This window comes from Poeciliopsis prolifica, unplaced genomic scaffold (assembly GCF_027474105.1).
Source record: "Poeciliopsis prolifica strain line A6 unplaced genomic scaffold, Auburn_PproV2 SCAFFOLD008, whole genome shotgun sequence".
In the NCBI taxonomy this organism is placed as follows: Eukaryota; Metazoa; Chordata; class Actinopteri; order Cyprinodontiformes; family Poeciliidae; genus Poeciliopsis; species Poeciliopsis prolifica.
The window spans coordinates 2,155,263-2,180,124 of NW_026562383.1; the positions used below are offsets into that span (position 1 = coordinate 2,155,263).

At 43.3% G+C, this 24,862-nt stretch overlaps 3 protein-coding genes across 8 annotated transcripts; 1 reads left to right on the forward strand and 2 right to left on the reverse strand.

Moving 5' to 3' along the window:
- Positions 1 to 243: 243 nt before the first annotated feature.
- On the reverse strand, positions 244 to 7,477 carry cmpk (cytidylate kinase). Its single transcript, XM_055032983.1, has 7 exons — positions 7,240 to 7,477; positions 5,169 to 5,315; positions 3,676 to 3,828; positions 3,514 to 3,590; positions 3,198 to 3,294; positions 1,068 to 1,314; positions 244 to 1,011 (listed from the first exon to the last, which is right to left on the reverse strand). The coding sequence occupies exons 1-6, from the start codon at positions 7,372 to 7,374 to the stop codon at positions 1,273 to 1,275; spliced, it is 651 nt and encodes a 216-aa protein (XP_054888958.1). The 5' UTR covers positions 7,375 to 7,477; the 3' UTR covers positions 244 to 1,011; positions 1,068 to 1,272.
- Positions 7,478 to 7,583: 106 nt separating this feature from the next.
- On the forward strand, positions 7,584 to 11,389 carry fam78ba (family with sequence similarity 78 member Ba). The gene is made up of 4 exons (XM_055032982.1): positions 7,584 to 7,813; positions 7,975 to 8,862; positions 8,951 to 9,230; positions 9,877 to 11,389. Exons 2-4 carry the CDS (start codon positions 8,528 to 8,530, stop codon positions 10,117 to 10,119), a joined length of 858 nt encoding a protein of 285 aa, XP_054888957.1. The 5' UTR covers positions 7,584 to 7,813; positions 7,975 to 8,527; the 3' UTR covers positions 10,120 to 11,389.
- Positions 11,390 to 13,536: 2,147 nt separating this feature from the next.
- slc35a3b (solute carrier family 35 member A3b) lies at positions 13,537 to 24,511 on the reverse strand. 6 transcript variants are annotated; one of them, XM_055032979.1, is made up of 9 exons: positions 24,496 to 24,511; positions 23,272 to 23,488; positions 19,335 to 19,581; positions 18,791 to 18,945; positions 18,039 to 18,161; positions 16,843 to 17,011; positions 15,166 to 15,284; positions 14,404 to 14,537; positions 13,538 to 14,277 (listed from the first exon to the last, which is right to left on the reverse strand). In XM_055032979.1, exons 3-9 carry the CDS (start codon positions 19,573 to 19,575, stop codon positions 14,187 to 14,189), a joined length of 1,032 nt encoding a protein of 343 aa, XP_054888954.1. In that variant the 5' UTR covers positions 19,576 to 19,581; positions 23,272 to 23,488; positions 24,496 to 24,511; the 3' UTR covers positions 13,538 to 14,186. The 6 variants fall into 6 exon arrangements, with proteins under 6 accessions (XP_054888956.1, XP_054888954.1, XP_054888953.1 ...); XM_055032978.1 differs by lacking the exon at positions 24,496 to 24,511 and adding an exon at positions 24,346 to 24,481 and having other exon boundaries at positions 23,308 to 23,488; XM_055032977.1 differs by lacking the exon at positions 24,496 to 24,511 and adding an exon at positions 24,346 to 24,481.
- Positions 24,512 to 24,862: the final 351 nt, after the last annotated feature.

Sequence of the window (24,862 nt, forward strand, 5' to 3'; positions counted from 1 at the left end):
ATATACATTTAAACAAAAACAATAAGATCTTAAATCCTTCAGATAGTGAACGTATTTTCACAAACATCGTTTTTTTTGTTCATAAGCTGAGAACATGCATTGAAACATGGGATGTTTCGCCCCCTGCTGGTTGATGATGTGATGTTTGTAAAACATTGATTGGATCTTGAGCAAGTCTTTGCTATCAGTAGCATAATCCTAGTAAAAAATGTATTAGTAAAAAAATAATTTTCAACATTTGCATGTTTTTAATCAAGCTATTTTATTTTCAATATACCATATTGCACAAATTTGCTCAATGGAAACAGCTACATACACATTGTGTTGGATTTTGACTCTGTGATGATGTAAACATATGTAGTCATGTGCACTGAGTGTGGATAATGAAACAGGATTTAATGTTCCCATTTTCACACAGGTCTCAGTTGGCTTTGATAGGTGTTCTCCTTAAAATGAATGATTATGATATTTGGTATCATAACCAAAATAGCAAAAAAAAAAACCCCAAAAAACAAAAACAATGCTTTGTTTTCACTTTCCATCTTTATGAATCCTCCTCAAACATGTCATTCGAAAAAAAATTCATTTTCATCTACATATTTATTTCAACTTGTCCCAGATATTATTTCTTCAATGACGTGCATCAAAATGTTCTGCTAAAGATACGTCTCACGCTTCCCGCCTTTCCCCCCCCAACCAGATGCTGGATGCTTCCATGTGGAGCAGCCGCTGTCCAAACACGACACAGATGTACAATTGAATTTAATGAGATTCCTGAAAGGTTATTGGCTGATCGATGAAGAGTCTACTCGGTCCTTGTCACCAGGTCACATGACAGTTTGGTCTGAAGCATCACAGCTCCTTCTAATGACATGATACTGTGAAGACATTAGTGCTAAATACCATGTTGATGATAGCGTTCAGCGTCTTTGATAAAATTACAAGCGTCTCGAGAGGAGAGGTTCGGAACGGGTCGATGGCGAGTAGCTGCTGGACATCTCCTCCCGTCCCCTGGCCCCCAGCACCCGGCCCCCAGCACCCGGCCCCCAGCACCCGGCCCCCAGCACCCGGCCCCCAGCACCCGGCCCACAGCCCCATTACTTCTATCAACCGCGCGGCGGGTTCGCACGAACAGCGCCGCATTTACAAAAAGACACGGAAATCAAAATGAAAAACATAAAAACTCATCTGGAAGGACATAGAAATGCATTGAAGTAGTGGATAAAAAGAAACTTTAAAAGATAAATGAATGTTGCTGACAGCTGGAAAAAGTCAAGCTTCTTTGTCCAGGACGGCTTTCACATCAGCAAACACCTGGAGGGACAGGAAACAAAAGGGCGGGGCTTAGTTTCTCTCTGTGGTTAAAAAGACAAGAAAGAAAGAAAAACAAACACCGTCTCCATGCACTCCTATTCAGCATTCCCACCTTTTTGTCACATTACAACAGCAAACTTTAAGTTGAAGTGGAAGATTTTCACATTTGGTTGACTGCACATGTAAAAATCTAAAAAGTGCGGCACACCTCTAAATCAAACGTTTCCAGACTGAGGACCATTTAACACATTTAACAAACGCTCTTGAATGGCATAACTGGAAAACCCCCACAATAACAACATCTTAATAAATACAACCTGAAATTACAATTTTAGTCTCAAGTCACTTATAGTCGTCTTTGTTCATCCTAATGAGAAAGCTAATGGTGTTTAGAAGATGGCCACGACGAACCATGAACAAGTTGACTCGGGGCGTTTTGAGTTATTTACAAACTCTGAAAGTGTGGATTCTAAACTCTCCAATGACAGCAAGTCAAAAAACAAAGCTGTTCTTCACTACAGCTGCTGTGTGCTTTAAGAACGTTATGCTTCTGTATTTGTAATTCAGAAGCATAACAAGAAGAAAAATAGACTTGAGTTGCACTGGCAGAAACAAAAGCAACAAATCTGTTGATGTGTGAGCAGAGCTCTATCAACAAGCAAAGTTGCAAAAAACAAAGAAAAGTTCTCATCAACCGAGTGTGGAGTCCTACAGTTCATGGCAAAGAACCGTTCAAAAGAGTCGAGTCACTAGTGAACATCAACTCTGACAGCAGATATCATTGGTTTCTTCTGTTCATATAACTAATCCTGGTATTGTTTTCCTTCCACCAGTGTCTTCAGTTTTTCTTTTTGAGTGATACAATTTTATCCATTATCATTTTTTAAAAACAGTCTTTTGTTAAGCTAACTTTGAGCTTAAGAGATTAAGCTTACAATTTGAGCTCAAGTCATGTAAATAAACAGTCGCTTACATGCAGTACCTTGCGGGCCACTAGGGGGCGCCGGCGGATCACAGTTAGAGAAAGACTGTTGTGAATTAAACCCCAAAGGGCTCCAGATGTCACCTAAAGGAGATCAGGGGTGCCCAAAGTGGGCCCTTGAGGGCCGGCATCCTGCACGTTTGAGTTCTCTCCCTGGTAGAACCAACAACCTTCCCAGCATGTCAAGGTTCTTCTCAGGCCATGTAACGAGCCATCATTTGATTCAGGTGTGTTAGACCAGGGAGAGAACTAAATCATGCAGGATGCCGGCCCTTCAGGACCCACTTTGGGCTCCGCTGCTGAGACGACTGTTAAAAAACCAGCATGATGGAGACAGTGGAGGCAGGAGCTCCACTACCTGCTGGTCTTTTCACTACAAAGCAAAACAAAATTAAATCATATTTAAAATGATGACGAGTTTGGATAGCATTAACCAGAGAAGCAGGAGAGAGGGACATGTCTGTGAAAGAGACGTAGAGGAGTATTTATTTATTTAAAGGATAACCGTCTGTGATGCAGCATCTCATTGTCGAGAGCGTCCTTAGAAAGCATCTGAGGTTTAGTCAAGAACTCCTCAAATCTGGCCTTCATGAAGGTACGGAAAGAAGAAACCTGTAAAAAGTTTGGGTGGATGCTCACAATAAAAAGGCATGCCGCACTTTACAGATTTTTATTGGTGGAAAATGTTGAAAACCTTGAGTTGGTTTACTTCGTGTTGTCTCCTTCCTTAAATAAAAATAAATAAGTCATTTTTTTGTCAAAAGACAAAAATGCCTTTGTCAAAAAAAAATCACCTTAAGCCCAATATTTTAGGAAAGTGACGGCCAAAAAAGACAAAATGTGGAAATGTTTCAGCGGGCTTTAAGAACGGCGAAAAAGCCGTATCGAGGCATTTCCTCACCTCGTCCACGGAGCGGGAGGCGTCAATGGTGCGCACCTTGCCATGTTTCTGGTATTGCTCGATGATTGGTCGCGTAGAGTTCAGGTAGGTTTGGATTCTGCGTAAGAAGAAGAAGAAGAAGAAACGGCAGCTGGTAATTGGGGTCGGGCCGCACAGGGGACTCGAACGAGACGTAAATCAGGCCAGCGACATATGCAGGTATCCAGTCGGCCAGTTAAATAGGCCAGAGCAATCAGACATGCTGGATTTTAGCTGGACTTCTTCACACAGAAACAAATCAAACTAGCATGCATTCAGCACTCAGCAGACGTCTCACCTTTTCTCCAGGCTCTCCCTGTTGTCATCTGTCCGTCCGCTGCTCTTCCCTCTTTCTAAACATCTGTCGATGCAAACCTGCGCACACGTCACATCGTCATATTTTATGTGTTGGACTGAAATAAAGCGGTTGTGGGTTCGGATGCTCCGTTCGGTGGCGCACCTCGTTGCTGCAGTCAAAGAAAAGCACAAACTTGACATCTGCTTTGCCGTCCATGACCTTTTTCCAGCCCTGCAGGTTGTCCTCGTTACGAGGGAAGCCATCGATTAGGAAATAGCTCTTGTTCTGATCTTTGGTCATCGTCTCTTCCATGGACTAAACGGGGGATAAACCACAAAAATGGCAACAGCTGCACGTTACAAAATGTGCGCAAAACTTTGTCAACATGCTGCTAATGTCACAGAAACACAACTTTGCAGTTGTGATATTTCCATTCAATAAGAAACATGATTAAAATCCCAAGATAACATTGTTCATGCAACAAGTCATTAAAAAACGCGCCACCGTCCTCCATCTACTTCCTGTGGTTGTCTTCTTCATAGTTTGCTCCAGCAGTAACATTCAGATGTTGATCATGTGACTCCTGTGATGTGGAAAAAGTGCTTCCGATGCAGTTTTGTGAAATAAACTCATTTCGAACATGTTTACATGTTTTCACTATAAAATTATGTGATCAAAAGACAGAGTTATAGATTTAATTTGTGTAAATATTAACACATCTAGTAAAGCACACAGTAATCAGGCCTGGGCTTTGGTTTTTAACATTATCACACAGGTTTGGTTTGGTTTGGTTTGGTTTGGTTTGCGAATGGAACAAATAGAATAATTCAAAATTGTACTGTACACAGGAAAATGCATGTGGGTATCATAACCAAACTACGACGAATTAAGCACATTTATTTTCGAAATGTCAAATTTTGCGATTATATGGTGAATGGAAACGCAGCAGGTTTGCATGACTGGCACAAACAAAGTTGGAGCGGCTCACAGAGCAGCTGTGAAAACCTTGGACAGAAAAACAGATGTTGACAAAAGAAGCAGAATAAATGACCTGTTGGCAACTCTGGAGCAGCTGCAGGAATGTTTATTATGACACGCTGGCTTTCTTTCACTGCACTAATAAAAATCACATTTTGAAATAAACTGCTGAGTCATCTCCCCAAGTTTGGAAGAACATCAACTTCTGTCGCACTGCTGAAGATCACTGGGATCAGTGGTGAGAGTTTCACTGTATTCTGCTGCATCTCTCCTAGCATGACATAGTCATCTAGAGTCACATTTATTTTTAAAGGAACTTAAAGGGAGTACCACTAATTTTGTCACCTCATTTTGAGATTAAACTAGAAAAAAGAACAGAAATGTCAAGCTTCAAAAGTTGAAAACTTTCAACTTCTTAACTTCCAAGAGATTTTGGGTAGGAATGTACCTCTTTTGTTTTGCTGTCTGTAACGGCCCTAATATTCCATCATAGTTCTTTCAGTCACACAACATTTTAAAAAGAAAAAAGTGTTTTTTCTACATTAATAAAACTGATTGACTAACGATGAACCTGGCCCTGACAAAGCTGTGTGCAGACGTTGTGTGGTTCTGCATACAACTTCATCTAAGCAGAAGTTGTAGGCAACTTGTATGCAGAACCTGGACCCGATGCGTACCTGTCTGAGTAAGCTGATGGTGATCTCCACCGGGACGATTTTGCCTTCTTTGATATAGTTATCGATGAGCTGTCCAAACTCAGACCCTTCTCTGCTTCGCTCTGCCCTCAGCAAATCTCCAGCTGACAAATGAGTGTAGTTGTAGGCCTGAAACAAACACACACACGCACGCACACACACACACACACACACACACGCACGCACGCACGCACGCACACACAGAAAACGATAGAATTTTCATATGATCAACTGATGTTCAGGGTTAAAACACAACGAACGCGTGCATCCCTTGCTCCGTTTTTATCCAAACAAACGATGAGTGCTTTATCAGACTGGAAGCGTGAGGCTCGGAAAAAGTCGGCCGTTTGTGTCCTGAATGAAAGGAGCTTCTGTCATTCAGGTCTGACTGCTTGCTCTGGCAACGTGGCAGCCGACACCCAATCACGCTGGTGCAAAGTCTCCATCATAAAACCCTCGCTACCAGCATGAGTGCTGGTAGCGAGCATGAATGCAGCTCTAGCATGAATGCCGCTCTGCAATGCTTTTAGCAAGAAACCGGTTTTACCGTTAAACACAAACAGTGGGAGGACAGGAAGAACAATGCTAAGCTAACAGATGGAAACTGGTTTTTCATCTATAACTGGTCTATAAACAAAGTCCTCTTGAAGATGATATGCTCATGTGGCTATTACATATGATGCTGTAGAATATTTGGCTGCTTTTTAATTCACTTCACATTCCATTTTGAGTTTATTTTGGATGAGAAATAAATTTGGATCAAATGAATGAGAATCTAATAAATCCCAGCAATACAACGCCTGATTGGAGGACTGAACTGAATGACTGTAAAACAACAGTGTGAGAACATTTGGAGTGGCAAAAGCCAATGAGGTGGATTAGCAGAGCCAGCCAAAAAGTGACGGTGCCGTCCAGGAGACGCTGCTATGGATGGAATACAGTCTCTGCTTCCTGGCTACTGAGCCATGAGCATGTCAGGACAGCCATCAGACCGTCATACAGCATCAGTCTTCAGTCAGAGTCCTCAAGAGCTTTGTTGCAAGACTGACTGCTACAGACGCGCAGCACCAGCTGTGCTTTGGAAGATACTTGCATGAAACGATTTGCGCCTTTTGGAACAGATAGAGCGTTTTTTAACTGAACTGGGATTTCTGAAAGATAAACTGATTGACATCAATAATCTGTGAAACACCGCAGAGGCCGTATAATGGAAGTTTGAATAACCTAACAAGTTATCTTTTTATTTGATTTGATTTTTTTGTTCCTTCTGGCTAATAACCACACAGCAGCGGTGGAGTCTCCCCTGTGAACATCACTGAAGCTAAAAACAGCCACAGAGAAAGTTTTAAAAAAAAAAACATTACCAAAGACAATTTTGACCCTAAGCTTGCTAGTAGGTATCCAGTCAGTAAGGTAATCCCTTTACCTCGTGTATGGATCTATGTCTGCATATTTCAACAACTTACTGGTAGTGTTTCACATCTCCATGAGAGAAAATACACCGAGAAGAGGCTGAAGCTTTAAGCTCGGTACAGTGAACTCCATCTTGTCAGTAAATCAATAGATGTTTGCTCAAACATGTGTTCCTGTTTGATGGAGGGGGACCCGGGGCCCTCCAGACTGGCCCTGGCTGTTACGTAACTGCAGCAGCGCAGACCAGGCGGTAGGAAGGACCCAACATCCTGCCGGCTCCGTTTGCTCTACGTCATGTTCGCTTCGCTCATTCATTCGGCTGTTCGCTCCGGATGAACCTGGCGCTGCATGGGGAGCGCGTGCTGGTCTCAGTGGCGTCATTAAACTCGTCTTCCCCGCTTCAGTGGAGCCTGGTTCTGTTTGTTTACAAGCGCCACGGCGTCAGAGCTGAAACGGAGCTAACTAGCTAGCTAACATCTACTTTTAGAGGACAAGCGGAAGGCGATAGAAAAACAGACATGGTTACTAGGTCGATAATAAAAACGTAATAATGAGTCGGAGCGCTCAAAGCTTCTCGCGCCACCGAGCTGCACTTTCGCAACGGAAGTGGCCAGATTTCATTGTCTTTCCTCCATCATACCTCCACTATTTTGGAGCACTGCGTCCCTTTGCCGGCGCCGGGCCCGCCCAGGACGAAGATAACCTTCGGCTTCATGATGCGCGACACCCGCTTCAACAAGCTCTGCGACGCGTTACCGAGCAAGCGGCCCAACATAAACCAGCACCGAGCGAGCGGGGAAGCGGCGCCGTGGTGACCGGTGAGTGCGTGTCAGTTGTGTCGGTCGGTGGAAGAACAAGACGGCTTCCACTTCCGCTGTTGACTTCATCCACCAATGAGGTGTCCCCGCACGGTGCGTCATGCGGAGTCGTGGCCACGCCCTCTCGGTGCACTTGTTATTTTTTTCAATGCAGAGGTCGGGTGACGCCCCTCCCTCCCTCTCTCTCTCTCTCTCTCTCTCTCTCTCTCTCTCTCTCTCTCTCTCTCTCTCTCTCTCTCTCTCTCTCTCTCTCTCTCTGTCTCTTCATCCCTCCGCTGCCTCTACAGCATCAGCACCTCCAAACCGTACAAGGCGACCCGCCGCTGGGAAGAGGATGCTCTCCGCTCCGTTATGATCCACAGCCTGGCGATGAGGCGGCTAACCGAGGGGCTGATGGTATGCTTTTATCACGTCCGTTCCACCTCGCTGCTTCCATTCATGATGCACCATTCATGGGTCTCCGCGGATGGAAGCGCTCTGCGAGGAAAGCACTAAAACATCCCGCGCTGGCTCCGCCTTTACGAGCTCGCCTTTTCGCATCTTCTGTTTCCATGTAGGTCAGAGCGATGAAAACCCCGATTTTGGCTTTCGAGGGCGCCGCGTGAATTTCGGGCAAATCCGAGGAAAGTCGAGTGAACAAAAGGCATCCCAGCCCTCATCCTCCTCCTCCTCCTCTGACGCACCTGGCTGCCCTGTCGCCACTTGACATGACAGCGCAGAGCCGCCAGCAGGGCAGCAGGATCAAGGGGCACCGACGTGCAGCCGGACGTGCGGACTCGACCAGGAGCGGGGGACGCTCGGCGGAGCGGAAGCAGCAGCCCAGGGGAGGCCGGATTGCAGTTTCTGGGGACGAGCGCCAAGGGCAGTGCGGCAGTCAGCAGACAGACCGGGGGGAGGAGGCTGCGGAGATCTGTGATATACTCTCCCCCGAAACCGCTCTCCACACCATCCTGGAGATATGATGGTGGATGTTTGTGTGCTTGATCTGTGGTGACTGTGGCACTCCCCAATCATCCTCTCCACTCTTCCTTCCCAACCAATCACTGGTGATGTGCAATTAAAAGCTTAGGTCTGCTCTCCAAGCACGGGTGGAGCCCTGAGGGGGGACCGATGAGCATACTGGCCAGGCATCACTTGGTCCCTCCTTCTCTGTTTTTGCTCCTTCTGCTTGTCGCCTGCACTATGGGCTGCCTTCAAAGTATCGCCTGCAAGCCTCGCATCAGGCGGGAGAACATCGTGGTGTACGAGGTGTCTGCCTCTATTGACCAGTGTCCTACAATCATAGAGGAGAACTCACCGATTGTGCTCCGTTATAAGACACCCTACTTCAGGGCCTCAGCAGGAGTTGTGATGCCGCCGGTGCCCCGCAATGAGACCTGGGTGGTGGGCTGGATCCAAGCCTGTACCCAGATGGAGTTCTACAACACCTATGGTGATATTGGCATGTGAGGAGAAGACGCCACCTGGCTTTTTATGTTGCATCTTCACTCAGGCAAAGTAAGTTTCACCTTTCTGTGTCCTGTCTTGGTGCAGGTCTAGCTGGGAGCTACCAGAGCTGCGAGAGGGCCGGGTGAAGGCCATCAGCGACTCGGATGGCGTCAGCTACCCTTGGTATGGCAACACCACGGAGACGGTGACCCTGACCGGCCCCACGTCCAAACCATCTCGGCTGACGGTCAGCATGAATGACAACTTCTACCCCAGCGTGACCTGGGCAGTCCCCATAAGCAACAGCAACACCCCGATGCTGACCCACATCACCCGGGATCAGAGCTTCATCACCTGGCTGGTGGCCATGAACTCTGTCACCAAGGTAGGAGCAGACCGCAGAGAGCAAGTCGGCTGTCTGTTTTCGCATCGTTTTGCTTCGGTTTCACGTGCGTCCATCAACATTTTTGTCTGAGCTGTTAATGCAGAACACTGGCTGTACATCCAGACTCTATTTCACACAGACAGGCTGTGATGGTATCAGCTCCTCTTGCACTTTTCTCTTTTGGTGTAAAGTTACAAATGACTGTATTATGGCCAATGGAAAGCCCCTGCAGTGGTCATTAAAACTCAGTCAGGCTGCAGCCGAAGATTTTAGTCAGGCCTCTTTTCTGTTGAATTTAAAGCTTGTTCAGCTTCTCTCTGGACAGATTAGCATAGTTTAAGACCAGTGGTGCTCAACTACAGTCCTCATGACTGCAACTGTTAGATGCATCCCTGCTCCCAGCCATTTAGTCAAAAGGCTGAATTCTTTCGCCAGATCAGCTCTACAAAGACCTGGTAACGGTGAGTTTATGTGATCCAACTGTGTTAGAGAAGGTATGCATCTAAAAGTTGCAGGATCTCCAGGAGTGGACTTGGACACCCCTGTCATGTAATAGATAACATAATGCAACTTCAAGACCATCATAATTCCCATTATTGAAGGAGTATTCCTGCCATACTAAGTACATCCTTCTTGTCTTTTGTAGGAGCGCATTGTGTTGCAGACAGTGCGGTGGAGGATGCGGGTCGACATCGCCGTGGAGCCGGACATGCCACTCGGATCCAGGGCCTCGCTTGTGGGTCGACCGTACCAGGAGCAGCCGCACATCCTCAACTACCAGGAGCCCATTCCTCCCAACGCTCTGGGAAGGCCGAACGCCAACGACGCCCAAGTGCTGATGTGGAGGCCGCGTAGAGGGGCACCGCTTGTGGTCATACCGCCAAAATAGGAGGGGGTGAAATCTCTGCACAGACAAAAGCATAGGTGCTCCCTTTAAGGAAAAAGGGAGGGCGGAGTGGTCACAGTGTCCGCTGGTGTCCTTGCAGGTCCTAATTTCTAAAGGACTGAAGTGGACTGTTACCTTAAGCCAAAGCGAAGGTTGAATCTTGAATCTGACATAGCAGTCAGAAGAAAACACCACAGTTTGTCCTCCAGGACCTTGAGCGACATCAAGGCTTGTCCAAACCCCGCCGCCCCCGATAAGTTTTGAACTGAATATTTATCTCTGCCTGCATTTTAGCAAAGTACAAACCCAGTTTTTAGACGTACCACCGAGGTATTAGTCAACAACAAGAACTGTATCCCGCATCCTTATGTAGACCTTATTGCATGAGAGTGAGGAGACTGAAAAAAGAGAAAAAAAAAGAAAGAAAAAAAAAACAACTGTTCTTATAGAAGTTTAAGAGCAGCAGTTTGTTTTGTATAACTTGATACCTGAAGACATTTTGATTGACAAGTCAGCCAAAATACAATGCAGGCTGGTTTGACCTCGTCGGTGCCAACAAAGGCCTTCAGCACAACCCAGTACTGCTATTAAAGGAATCTTAAGTATTATATGAGTCTTTTTAGGCTTAAGATAAAACCCATGCATCCATCAGATTGTATAGAGAGCACCCACGTGGAAGAGCAACACTACTGCTACCGTTTTCTGGCATATTTTCGCCTCTTTTGTGCAGCTGATATACTGTATTTCAGTGGGTGTTGGATGGCTTTAAAGATGAGCTGGATCTCTTTATGCGTTCAATAAGAAAAAAAACAAACAATGCCAGACAAGCTTATAAGTACAGTGTAAATGATTTGGAGTACTGCCATAAGGCACACGGACACATACTGTAGCTGGAGGTGTCCACCAACCAGAGTGGCACTAATAAAGTAATGTCACAGATAAAGTTACTCCAGTGAAGGATTGTATATGTATTCTTAATAGTTTTCTTGGTATGGATTTACACCAAGACTACTTCTAAGAAGTCACTCTTCTGCCGCCTCCCTCGCTGGCAGTCCTATCAGAGTAATATTTTTATGAACATGAATTTAAGAAAAGAACATGCTTCAGAGTCTTACGACATTTATTTACTACACATGAATGCTCGTGTCATTTTTTTTCTCTCCTCACTTCTCCACCTAAAGAGGGCAAACTGTATCAGATTTTGAGAAACAAATACATGACAAAGTGATTATTTATATATGTGACAATTTAAATAAAACTGGAAATGAATACATTCATGCATATTTACTCAAGTGGGTCAATAATTTAAATGCCAAAATTAAATTTGAATTAGTTTTATGTTTCAATCGTATGCGAACATATGCAGTCAAGCTTTATTTAATTATGTCAGCAGCAGTGCAGCACCTGCCACTGAATTGTTAAATAGACATTTGATTGGTTGACAGGAGAGCAGTGTAAGCCCCGCCCACTGACTTTGGCAATTCATGCAGTGCTGCTGCATTAAACTACATTTATCAAATCTGATTTCAACTTTTGGCCTTCCATAATTCATTCTCATGTAATCCACACACTAAAATTTTAGTTGGTAATCACAATAAAATTATGCGTTACCAAAAAAAAGTTAAAATTTTGCCTTCAGATAATTCAAGAATCATGTATCTAAGTAAAAACGTAGCTACAGTAGCCTACTTTAAGGCTATATGCACACATTATTAAATGGGCCTCAAAAAGCATATGACAATATTGAATATGCTTATTTAATACTTTTTAAAAATATCATCACAGATGCCTTTATTTCATAAATTCAAGTTAAAACATATTAAGGTCTTATAATATAAATTCCTTTTGCAGAGTGTTTTGTATTCTAACCGTTTAGCTCTGTTTATTTTCGGTGATTGTGGATTTCAGCAACTGAAACCCTCCTGTTTCTCATTTAACATGCCAAAATGTAAATATATTTTACATGCCAAAATGTTATGTTTTGAACATGTCATAATCCACATGAATGAGAAAACCTGCTGACTAAAGGCAGCTGTCCAGCAAGAGCTCACCGAACAAGCTGACTGTTCACATGGTACTTTACTGAAGCATGTGTGATGTTTCCCAAACTCCTCAGCAGAACACTCTGCTGATGCACTAGTTCGATAACTAGGATCTATTGTTGTACTGTGTCTTGTCTTATGCAACAACTGATTTTTGCAGTTTTCGTTACAAGGCTGTAAGCCGTTATCATCAAAATGAACTGAAATTAAAGTTTGAAATTAGGGGTGCACCGATAAATCGGCTGAACGATAAATCGGGCCGATTTCCTTAATTTTGAGAGATCGCGATGGGCCGATATTTACATAAGTAATGGATCGAATCTAAGTCCACAAAATCTGAAAGTCAACTTCTGTCTTCTCTTGCCCTAACATCAGAGACGACTGACTGACAGACACACCCACTTGCTTACATTTGCGCATATATGGTTAACAACAGTTACCCCACTGTTGCCAACTTAGCAACCTTATTGCTACATTTAGCAACTTTTCAGACAAATCTGTAACGACCAAAATCGGAATGAGCAGTTCAGACGTTTTAAAGATCTGTGATTGGCCAGGAAGCTGTAACTGGTGCACCTGAGATATTAAAATATAAGAAAAGAGTCTGATTTTTATGTGAATGCTCTGAAAGTAGGAAAACGTATCAATATTCTGTTGTCTTTTCAGGCAAAAGTGACTCCTACTAGAAACACATCACTCTGTGCAGAATCTGTGCAGAAATTGAACTTTGCTTTCTTCTGAAAAAGTTCAGATCAGGTGTTTGTTTGCTTGTTTTATTTTTTGTTCTTAAAATGCTTTAACTTGTTGTTCCACCTCCAGATTAGCAGCAGTCGCCCTTTACCAAACATTCTGTTGACGGCCCTGCCACCTTCCCCTCCTCCTTGTTTTCCTGGTCCTGGTCCATCCATCGGCTCGACCTGACAGCTTTCCAAGGTCCTGCCTGCCACTCCACACACGTTGTCACATGACTCATCCTCCATCTGTGCTTCTCTCCAGGTTCACGCCTCACCTTCCTCTCCCACTGCACTTTTTCCGTTCCTCCTCGTCTTTTCTTTCCGTCACGAAACGCACAACGCAGAACACGATGAGGCCGTCGAAAACAGTCCGAGGACGAACCGGGCACAGCAATTTGGTGTCTCTGCTTTTGTCACAGCACCTCGGCTTACTCAGCCATCTGTTGCTATAGAGACCGGTTTGGTTTTCCAGAGTGAGGCGCAACTGGAGAGGAAGGGGAAAGAGAGAAAAAAAAACTGTTCAAAATATTCATGGGTGTGCCTTGCTCCTCTTTTGTGAATGCATCAGTGTGAGAGTGGACACAAAAACACACACCCACATAGACCCTATGTACACTCCTTTGAAGTGAGTGAAAAATCAAGTAGAAGCATATTTTAATTCATTCATCTATAAAAGACTTTATTTTGCATTTATGGAACGACAGAAGAAAATCTTTTTCAAATAAATACCAAGACGGTGAGTAGCAATGTCAGGGCAGTCATGTTGCTTTCATTGCATTTATCTCATCTGGTATAAAAAAAACCCCAGAACATCCAGCATCACTTGGTGGAGGTAAACCCCTCCTCTTTGCAGCAAGGTTCCTCCTCCTCATCCCGCCACTAGGGGGAGCTTGCGCTCTCCCCATCTGACTCAGATACTGTCAGATATGATGCTCTCATTTAGGAAGACGCTCTTTCCCGTTCCCATTCCCGAGTCACTAAAGTTAACAAATGTATGAAACAAAAGCATCCCAAGTTCTTGTAACTGCAGACTGAACTGCTCTCTTCGTTTTCACAGCGTCACAGTGTGAACCACCCTGTATTTTCTGCAACAAAATTTGAGCCTCCATGATTTCAGCTGAAGCTGCTCCACGATAACCGGATCCGCTGGCCCTACTCTTCCTGCATCTTAAGCATGGGAGCACCAGAGCGGTGGTTACAGTTCACAATCCATTGATGCAGGAGGCAGAGGGAGGTGTGGAGGGGTGGAGGTCTGCCATCCCATCCCATCCATCAGCTCGCTGGAGCTCCCTGACTACCCTTTGACAGCGCCGTTGGCGGGCTTGCCCTGGTAGCCATAAAGAAACGTGGCAGCAATCACCAGCGTCGCTCCCAGGAAAAACACCCTGGGAGAGCAGAGAGGCAGAGAGAGAGAGAGAGAGAGAGAGAGAGAGAGAGAGAGAGGAGAGATTTATAGGAATCCAATACACAAACGGTGGCTGGCTAGGCTCGTTTCATGTCGCCACGGTTACCCCGTGGGATGGAAGTCGTTCAGGAGGAAGTACGAGATGAGTGTGGACACGATGATGGACACGGAGGTGGCGAATCCTTTGAGGATGTTGTCCGCGTACTTAATCACCACGGCGACGACCAGTCCGCCCACAGCCTGCAACGCAAAGTTTAAAAGTCTGAAAGCTTTTCACATGATCCCAACAAATCAGTGAAACCACAACTACTTTCACTTCATAAATGACCCCGAATAGAAATAGTGATAAAAAATTCTAATGACCTATAGCAGGAAGAAGTGAATGCATAAATTATTTTTGCTTATTTTCTCTTTTCATTTCATCAGACACCTTTGATCATATATTCTGTTTTCATGGTTTCTGATCGATTCATTGTTGAAAATGAGAATTTCTCCTGAATCAACCTGCCTAGTTAAATAAAGGCAAACCAAGGGAGGAGAGGGGTTAAGTAAAAAAATAAATAAAATAAAAAGCTTTTTATTTTTAAGAGCTTTAAAAAAACATTCATAAGTCTACTTCCTTTGATCATGTGTTGGTCTGAGACAAAATTCTATTAAAATACAGTGATATAAGATGTGAAAAAAGTTCGAGGGCTGTGAATACTTTCCTGCATGGAGCTGCGTATATTTCCTACAAAGTACTTAGAATAAAATAAAAGTCAGAGTCGAGTTAAGAACTGTATCCTTTGTCTTCCAGTTTCAACGCGTTTTTCTTGTGGAAATGAAAAGGTAAAATCAGAGATACCGAACGGAATCACAGCGAGCCAACCTGCAGGACAACAACCGTCCAGGTGATGGCGCTGTAGCCCTGAAACATCCCGGACTGTCTCACGCGCCCGCCGTCGTACATCATCATTCCTAAAAAGCCCAACAGGAAGCTAAAGAAACCTGGAAGAAGAAAAAAGGAAGCAAAAAACCATGACACAAAGACCGACAACACAGCTGACGTCGCAAAGAAATGCTATGCTAACGATGCTAATGCTAACCACAATGATGACAACGACTGAAAAACAAAATAGCTTGATAATTCTCAACAGCAGAAAATATACAAGCAAACATCCACCTTTTGCTTTAATACATTTTGCCATTATCTTTGTTACTGACTGTCGTTGGGTTCAGAATGTTTCACCAAAGAAAGAATGAAATGCTGCTCTTCTCACATGTGAGGTTTTAATTATACCCATTATGGGCTGAAAAGGAGAACATTAGGAACATTAGAAAGGTGAAAGCGACGACTGCTGGGCACGAAAAACCTGTTTCTGTGGCACACTTAGCACTGGTACTGACTGCTGGGGGGCGAAGGAGGAGCAGCAGGACTAAGGCTTTTTCAGGAAACCTGACGGCAAGCAGGCAATCTAAAAATGCTACTAATGAAAGCAACTGGAGGGAAACTGGGGGATGCAGAACAACAACCTTTACAGGATCATCTAGAAACAGTGACTTGGTGTCTTTAAAGTATTAAGTTATTCAGCAAGATAGCACTATTTTATAGCACCATAAAACAACTAAGTTACCTTTGGTTAATGCATATATCTAATATGACTTAAAAGACATTTCACTTTGTAATTCATTGCAAAGCCACCATTAGCTTGTTTTTGGTACAAAATTTGGACTCTGGTCCCAGGTTTAGAAATTTAATACACAAATAAAAATGAATAAAGGAATTTATGTGATATGCAGATATGTCTGCGATAGACTGGCGACCTGTCCAGGGTGCATCCCACCTCTCGCCTGGAGCATTAGCTGGAGAAAGACGCCAGCACCCCTCCCGACCCCACTAGGGACAAGGGTGTTAGTAGATGGATAGATGGATGGATGAATGGATATAGATATGTACATTAAAAAACTGTGTGTGGGGTGTGCTGTGGTGGTGCAGGGGGTGGGGCGTGTTAACCCCCTGCGCCACTACAGCACGCCCCACGTTTGGAGGCCTCAATCCTCAACACGGACGTCGCAGGTTTGACTCCTGCTCCCAGCGACCTTTGCCGCATGTCTTCCCCCCTCTCCTTGCCCTCTTTCCTGTCTGCCAACTGTCAGAAATATGAACCTCTAGTGCCACAAAAACTCTTCAGAGAGAAAAAAAAACTGTGTGTACGTGTGTGAAGATAATTTGAGGTGAAGCTGAATTAGGAGCAACTTGAGTTCAGCCTACACCTTGAAATTGGGCTTTAACAATATGGCTCCTCTGTTAACCCCTTAACAACATTTTTACCAGTGTTTCACCGAGAAGTAGCTCCTATAATGAGCTCCATCCAACAGGTGTTTGCTAATTGCTACTGGTTAGTCTGAAGGAACCGTGTGTGGGAGTCACAGGAGAGGACTCCCGCTATGTTTTTGATGGTGGGATTCTATTATAATATGATGTAAGGCTCAAAGAAGGTGTATTTTACATAATATCGTCCCTTTGTGGCCATTCATAACCATGATGTGAGGTTCAGAATCATACCCAGCTGTATGTTGCGGACCCATACACTCTGCTTGGTCTCCTTTAGGATCTTCTCGAAGTAAACTCCAGCAAAACCGCTGGACATGCAGGCCATCAGCACCGCCACCACTCCAACCACCTGGGAGCCCGCAGTCAGAACCTTCTGCTCTCCTGTAGAGTCGGTGGGCCACTGGGGAGGACGAACACGGGTAAGATCAGATGATCAGGACACGTTGTGATCAGACTGCTAGAAAATAGGACAGTTGCGTGAGCATTGTTGGGATCAGCAGACATCACTTTATGGTTGTGTTTTCCTATCCTATAGAAAGTGCTCCTGGCACAGTGCTTCTGTGTGTAGCTGTGTCCATTAAGGAACAGGTGAAGCAATTGGTGCCGTTAGGTTTGTGTGTTCTACTCTTTTTTTTCCCCTCAGAACGTTCAGAGAACTCAGTACTTCATCTGTTTCTTGAACTTTGACATTGGTGGAGCTATTGCTGCCCATAACTTGGGTATCATCTCCTTTTCACTCTGACAGAGAATGTCTACAGATCAATTGACCATAAAATTGGAAAATAAATCTTATTAATAGAAGCATGCACTCACAAAAGAACTAGTTTTGTCGATAAATCATTTTAGCCATAGAAGAATGAGTTGGCTTTTCTCCCATATCAAAATTGGAGTATTTTGCAAAAAACGCAATGGAAAAACTTTTTATTTGTTTGTTGCCGTTGACCTCGATGAACAAAGCTCAGCTGGTTCCACCAAAGCTCATTGCACAGTTCATAAAACGTTGAGTTATTGTACGAGTGAGTTGATTCCATTATCTGTAAAATCATAGACTACAATTTCCTCAAAACCCTCCCGAGTAGGCAGGGCTTGTCTCTCCAACGTCTGAATAAGATACCGACATCTCCCCTGATTGGCTGATAGATGTTGAGCACTGAATTGTGAACATATCTCATGTTCACATCTGTCACTAACATGATTTTTGATGACTTATTGCCTGAGCAAATGTTCATTTCTTACGCAACGGAAACACCGCAATTGTAAAACTGTGTTTTCCTTTACCTCAGGTGGAGGGCGCAAGAATTAAGTTCTGGACTTAATTCTTACTTACATTGTGAGTTAGTCTCGCTCACAACGTGCAGTGAGGGCACGCCGATCATGAACGTTTGCCCTGGAAACCAACTCGGCAGAATTCAATGGACCTGACTCACCTGCACCAGCGTGACTCCGGACATGAGGATCAGTAAGGAGAGCCACTGGTACAGACCCAGCCTCTTCCCCAGCATGAAGACGGAGAACAGAGCCGTGGTGAGAATCTTCAGCTGGTAGGTGACCTGCATCCATCACAGATAAACAAAATAAATGTACGTTTTGTTTGGGTTTTTTTTTTTCTCTTCAGAGCACTTGTTTTAATCCTAACAGAATTATTTTTATAAAGAAAAGAATGATAAGTGCTTATTGTTTTTGGATGGATGTTAGTTTCATTTGTTAGACTTAGTACAAGTTGTAAAAAAAAAAAAAAAATGTTATTAAATTTGTGCAGCCTTTTAGCATGAAAATGATCTACTAAACTTATAGTATTTGCTTATATTTATGTTTTATTACATCGACCTCTTTCTTACATATTTACAGGCCGTCTAGCATAATAAAACCAGGAAGAACGCTTCACTCAACCACCTTATCACTGAGCTGCAGCACAGCTATGATCCAGTGACACAGTGCTGCTGATGGCCGTTGTTGCTTTAAACCACAAGCAATTAGAGCCGGCAACATTTACCAGATCAACTACAGACTAATCTAAACTGAATACCACTCCCAGCAGGCATCATAATGAGGGACTTTGAAACTGGAAGGTATTTGCAATTTTCCAGGAAATAATCTGTCGGAGAGCCACTGAGCTCCCCAACTTCGGAGAAAAAATGCTAACCCACAGTCAGCCTGACCAACCACATCCATGTGTAACCTGATAGGTGGCTGCATCCAGGTTGGACAGGGCAACATAGAGTAGATTGTTCTGCAGCGTGTAGATCCCTGCAGGCACGGCCAGCTTCATGGTCTCCATGGGCTTCTTCACAATCTCCTCCTTCAGCAGCAGGTTCATGGCACTCAAACTGTATTCTGACAGAAGCAAAGAGAGACTTATTGGATCCACCCCATACAGTATAAGTATGATGGCATATTCAGGTCACTGTAGACGGGCAAAAAATAATGGAGGAGTAAATGTCGGCCAAAAAAAAAAAACTTTTGGAATTTCAATATTAACATAAGAATTTTTAGTAAAAAAAAAAAAAAAAGTCAAAACTTAAAAATTTGCTAAAAAACCCTACATTTTGAGATTAATCTCTGCCATGTTGAAAACAATGACATTTTTGCAAACTTGATATCTGAATTTGAAAAGTCGAACATTTTCAACTTTTGAAACTCTGAAATTTCCAAGATTTAAAAAAAAAAAATTCAAAGATTTTTGGGTGGAATTTTCTTGTGTATTACCGCATGAACCCACTCACTGTTTTCCATGAAGACGAGGAAGCTACATGTAATGATTTTAAGGAACTCAGCAGCCACTACAGCAGAGGAGGCCAGGTAGCGGGGCCCGTCCTCCTTCAGGGTCCGGGAATAGCGCATGGTGAGAACCAGTGATGTGGTCTGCAGCACCAGGACCCCCAGGGACAGATACTTTAACCGTGAGGGTTGGGGTGTGGACGAAACCATGGTGGAGGTCTCTTTGTCTGATCTCTCGGGTGACATTAGAGCCTGTTCAAAAACCAAAGTAAGATTATTTCAGCAGAAACAAATATCTAGGCTAAGCTAATATTGCCATCTGAAGAATTATGACATCTGTTTGTGTGCAAAACCTGCTTTAAAGGGCAGTATTACGTATTACACATTGTGCCATTGTGTAGTGCAATCAACTGTTACCCTCAGATCTTATGAAAATTCTACACACATATCAAATATAACTTAAAAGAGATTTGACTGTGTAATTTAATGCCTTATAATTGGGTCTCTGTCTCTTTAAATACTCCAGCTCTTTCTGGAAGCCATCACAACATGGCTCATCTGTTAACCCTTTAAAGAACCTTTTTACCAGAGTTTTACTGAAAAGTAGCTGATATAATGAGCTCAGCAGATGCACAGTTCCACCAGGTGTTTGCTAATTGCTGCTGGCTAGTCTGAAGGATCTGATGAGAAGCTTCATCTCCAAGGCGGAGCTAGGTCCACCCAGGTATTTTGCACAACTGAACAGTTGCCACAGGAGATTAAAGGATTTCTCAAACATGCATGAAAGAAATCTAAGCAACACTCCATTTATGTTTTTGATAAAGGAGTAATATTATAACATCAAATAAAGCTAAAATAAAAATCTATTTTACATCACACAAGGACCCACAAGTTCAATAACAGTAGCTCATGCTAGCTCAGGTAGCAACGCAAGTTGGCAAACTTTGGACAACTACACAGACAGATACATTAATGTGTGTGTCTCAGACTGGAGTCACAATGGAGAAGTTACAGAGTAAAAATATATTACCAGCTTCATGTCTGCTACATCCTGGCTGTCTAAAGACAAATATTCTTCACTCTTCTGCGTCATATTTCCTGAAACTTCTCAAACGTTTTAGCTGAACTTCCTCCTTCCCTCGTCATCTCATTGTTGTGGCCCCAGGTGTAGAACTTCCCATGCAGAGAAGCATGGCAGAGGAAGTCGACAGAGGCAGAACGTCCACACCGAACCTGAGCAGGAACCTCACGTACAACCACAGGCAGTGTCCAACGCTTGCTCTGCTGGTGGTGGGAGGAGCAGCTGTACGTCTCCTCTCTGAGGTTACGACCTCGCTCAAACTACCATCACTGCGACTGTGTACTTTCACTTCTACAAACTCCTCAAACAGAACTGACTTCCTGCTTTCCTCTAAAGAGTCTAAAAGACAAAGTCCACTCATCTGTTTCCTGAAACTGCTGGGTAATGTGCTTGCTGTTTCAGGTCTACGCTAAAAGGAGGATTTAAAACAAGTCAGACGGAGCAAAGTCGTTCTCCGCAAACAGGAGATGGGGGGCGTGTTCAACACACCAGCACACTGACGCTCTTATGTGTTAGCGGTGCAAAGCAGAGAGGAGCACCGTGGCACAGTCTTCCACTGTATGTCTGCCTGAGTGTGTGTGAGTGTGCCTATCCCTCCACAAACATAACACACCGTCTACGGTCTTTCAGAGAATGTTTGAGACACACCTTCGGCGTTCGCTGCTGTCTCAATTCATAGAACTGGAGTTCGTGGAAGGAGAACTGGATCACAAACTGGAACACTAAACCAGGGTGGAAGGTTAGGCTTTAACACAGAATGCTGCCTTGTGTATTTCTTTACAACTTGGATCAGACTCTCTTTCAAGATCACCCTATCCGTTTCCTGCACCACCACAAGATGAAAGACCCCTTCTTTCTCTTGAATGCATTACAGGCAAACTTGTAGCACATTGTACGACGCTCTAAATGTAACCCAAACCAATGAGTTTTATTCAATTTCAGCCACATGAAAACTCTATCTGTCCATCTATAGAAACATCCATCCAGCCCACAGGTTGTTCGACCTTGAACTGCCAGTGACAAGCGGCCGACAGTTCTTCCAAAAGATCCCAAACAAGATAATGCTGCAAGCAGCAACAAGAACATTCTAGAAAACCTGACAAAAATGTCCCATACTAACCTGTGTGGACATATTCTGCGTCTGAGTTCACACACTCAGTATAAGCCTCAGCTGACACCACCGTTTCCCTCAGAGCCCAAAGCCGACTGAGCAGGTTGGATGACGACAACCCATCAGCAGGAAATACTACAAAATACCTGAGTGAAACGGCCTCTGAAACGGGTTTTGAAATGTGAATAGGTAGTAAGAAAAACATACTTAGCACCTTGCTAAAGTACAATAAACAGACCTGTGGATTATTTTTATTATATTAGAAACACAAAGTAGAGCTAAACAATAAAGAGGAAGGAAATGATACATGGTTTTTACACAAGCTAAGTTAGACTGGATGGAGACCAAGTATTTCCAAACCTTGAAACAGATTCTCAACTAAATTTAAGCCTGGACTTGGACTAGACCTCTCTAACTAATGAATTAGCTTTGACATAAACCATGCCGTTGTAGCTGTGATCCCAGTCTCAGGTCTTTTGTTGCTGCTAACAGATTTTCTTTCATAATTGTTACTTTTAGTTCCTTCCATCTGCCCTCCAAGTTTCTTTTTCCTGCTGAAGAAAAGCATCCACCAAGCCTAATGCAGCCACCTCTGTGTTTCACAATACTATAGATGTATTCAGGGTGGTATTCAACCTTAGTTCGCCCATTATCAGTTTCCATTAAGAAAAAAGTCAAATTTTGGTCTCATCTGAAAATTGTACATTTTTATAAAAACATGTTTACTGTATCTGAAGGGAATCTTAGCCCCCTCTTCCTTACAGAATTGATTTCATTCAACCAGAGAGTTTTGGAGCATAAAAGGCCTATTTAAAGTCATACAACAGAATTCCACACACTTGAGTGGCTGTGTAAAAATTTCTTGTGAATCCTTAACACTAACTTTGGTCTCATGGACTTCCAAAGTCTAAGAATTTTCAAGATTGACCTTGACTACATGGTTTCTCCTCTGTTCTTAAATTTATTTAGAATCAGAAGATGAAGAGTTGCCCTTCAGATCTTTTGGCCTACCTCATGTTGTCAGACAGGTTTTACTCCAGTGATTTCTTGACTCTACAGGTCTGACAGTAATCAGACATGGAAATGTGGCCTTTGAAGTTGAACTCAAAAGTCTGATTATTAGAGACAACTCATAAATTGTCTCTAAATATTTATTACACCTGCACAGAGCTGGGTTGGTTTGGAAAGCTTTATTTCCTTCAATAAATTAAGCCATTACTTGAAAACTATAATTTTTTATTTACTCAAAATTTCTATAAGTTTATTTGTTTGATGATTTGAAACAAATCTATTGGTAGTTGTACTTCCCATAGAATCTGATTCCAACAAGCAAACGCATCAAAAACAACCAACAAATGATAAAAAAGTGATAGAGTGTAACTGGGGATGGGAATTTGTTGGATTATATATTGACTATTATGAGAACTTTCTTTTCACAATAGAAATTTTGACTTGTCGTTGTCTTAATGAATTATAATTAAAGATGATTGAAAAAAATATCAAATTGACAGTATGATCAGTAAATTCAAAAATAATCATTAAAGGCACTTACTGTGCGTTTTTTAGTGAGTTCAAAGTTCAATCACCAAAGATGTCCTGACATGCATGTAATTGTAAGGATTTGGTTTTCTCTGTTGATTTGAGTTTTTCTGTGTTTATTTGGGGTTTCTGTGTCTTTTGTGTCTCCATGTTGTCCTGACTACCTCTCGATGGTTCCCAGGTGTGTCTCGTTCTGTATATTTTATGCCACCTGTGTTTCTGTGTCTTTGTCGAGTCCTTGTTGTACCAGTCCGTCTGCTCTGTCTCGTTCCTGTCGCGTCTTGGTTTTTGTTACCAGTTGCTACCAGTGTTGAGCCTTAGTTTCCGCTCAGCTGTGCTGCCTGGACTTTTGGATTGTTTGTTTATTCTTCATTATTGAACCACCATCATTCATTGCAGCCTGGGTCCGCTGCGTTCGACCTCACCGCCTGTACCACATATCAAGAGATTAATACAGATAATGGAAACCATCTTAGTACAATAGAATATTCACGGTCTTCCTTATAAAGTGAATACAGCCAGTCAGAACAAATAAATGTCACTGCTTTGCAAATGGCAGCCGGAAGTGTTGCACACTGCAGCTGGTAATCATGAACTTTATGTAAATGTCACTGGATTGTAGCAAAAGCTGATTCTCATCTATAAAACCTTGACAGCGTTGCCTTTTCTTTTGAGTATTTCAGATTTGCTCTAAAGGAAAATCCACAACTGGCAGGATTCCCCCGCAAATAATTTGGAGTTACGTGCCATAAAAAAATTAACCGTAAATAGTTGGTGGCCCACTGTAATAAGCTACGACTGTCTAAAAGGCCAAGTATCTTCTTCTGTTTATTTAGACCTACAGTTGTTGTTTTTTAAAAATCTAGATTTGAAATGAATATTCATTTCAGACATTTTGAAAGCATATGTAAAGTTAGATTCAGTCTTAGTAAACACAACACGCAGGGCTGTCATAGCCCTGCCTTTGCCTTTGGCTGCCAAACAGGTCGCTCTGTAAAGATGAATCAGGAAACTCAAAAATACCTGAAGAAATTGAACCAGGGCCCGCCAAAGTGTGCCCGTTCTGATACTAACAATTAGTATCAATGCTAAGCTTAGCTAGAAAAATTACAAAGTAGCCCGTGGAGAGTCACAAGCATGTAGACCAACATGGACTGGAACCATTCCGTTCCAGTTAAAATTAGTGTAGAATAGTGTGGATACTGTCACTAGCATGTTGTCTGTAATTGACTTACTCCATTCAGTATACTAAACATGACTAATAAGTAAGAGAAATAGCTAATACCTTATTTAAGGTAAAAGGCTAAGGCCCCAAATATCAAACCTCCCTCTGCTGTGTGACAAATGGATCAGAGCTCTTGTTTTGGGTCAGCTGGTGCCATGGTGACGTGGATGTGTGTCGTGAAAGTCTCAGCCAGACTTGAAGTTTCCTCACCGGGGATGCGGAACTGCGCATGCGAGCCCAGACAGGGAGTTCCCTTCCGCCGCGACGCACGTGCGTTTAAGAGCCAGAGTTGCGACACAAGTTTGAATGGATTCGAAACAAACAGAGACAGTAACGTAATAACACACACACACACACACACACACACACACACACACACACACACACACACACACACACACACACACACACACACACACACACACACACACATGCCTCTGGCGGCATTTCTCCCTCCGTGCTGTGAAAGAAGCCCTTCAACCACAAACTTACCCCGGGGGACAGCTGCTCATCCGCGGCCGTGGATGGAGGATTTATTCGCTTCTCCAACTTTAGAGGCTCCCAGTCAGGGAGAAGC

Excerpts from the sequence above, each read along its gene's own strand:
- cmpk (XM_055032983.1), bottom strand. The coding sequence starts at position 7,374 with ATGTTGGGCCGCTTGCTCGGTAACGCGTCGCAGAGCTTGTTGAAGCGG. Across the intron at positions 3,829-5,168 it reads CCATCAGCTTACTCAGACAG|TCCATGGAAGAGACGATGAC; the intron begins GTACGCATCGGG and ends TCCCCCGTTTAG. Across the intron at positions 3,295-3,513 it reads AGGGAGAGCCTGGAGAAAAG|AATCCAAACCTACCTGAACT; the intron begins GTGAGACGTCTG and ends CTTCTTACGCAG.
- fam78ba (XM_055032982.1), top strand. The coding sequence starts at position 8,528 with ATGAGCATACTGGCCAGGCATCACTTGGTCCCTCCTTCTCTGTTTTTG. Across the intron at positions 8,863-8,950 it reads ACCTATGGTGATATTGGCAT|GTCTAGCTGGGAGCTACCAG; the intron begins GTGAGGAGAAGA and ends GTCTTGGTGCAG. Across the intron at positions 9,231-9,876 it reads CCATGAACTCTGTCACCAAG|GAGCGCATTGTGTTGCAGAC; the intron begins GTAGGAGCAGAC and ends TGTCTTTTGTAG.
- slc35a3b (XM_055032975.1), bottom strand. The coding sequence starts at position 20,422 with ATGACGCAGAAGAGTGAAGAATATTTGTCTTTAGACAGCCAGGATGTA. Across the intron at positions 14,538-15,165 it reads GGACGGTTGTTGTCCTGCAG|GCTGTGGGCGGACTGGTCGT; the intron begins GTTGGCTCGCTG and ends TTTGCGTTGCAG. Across the intron at positions 14,278-14,403 it reads AACGACTTCCATCCCACGGG|GGTGTTTTTCCTGGGAGCGA; the intron begins GTAACCGTGGCG and ends CTGCTCTCCCAG.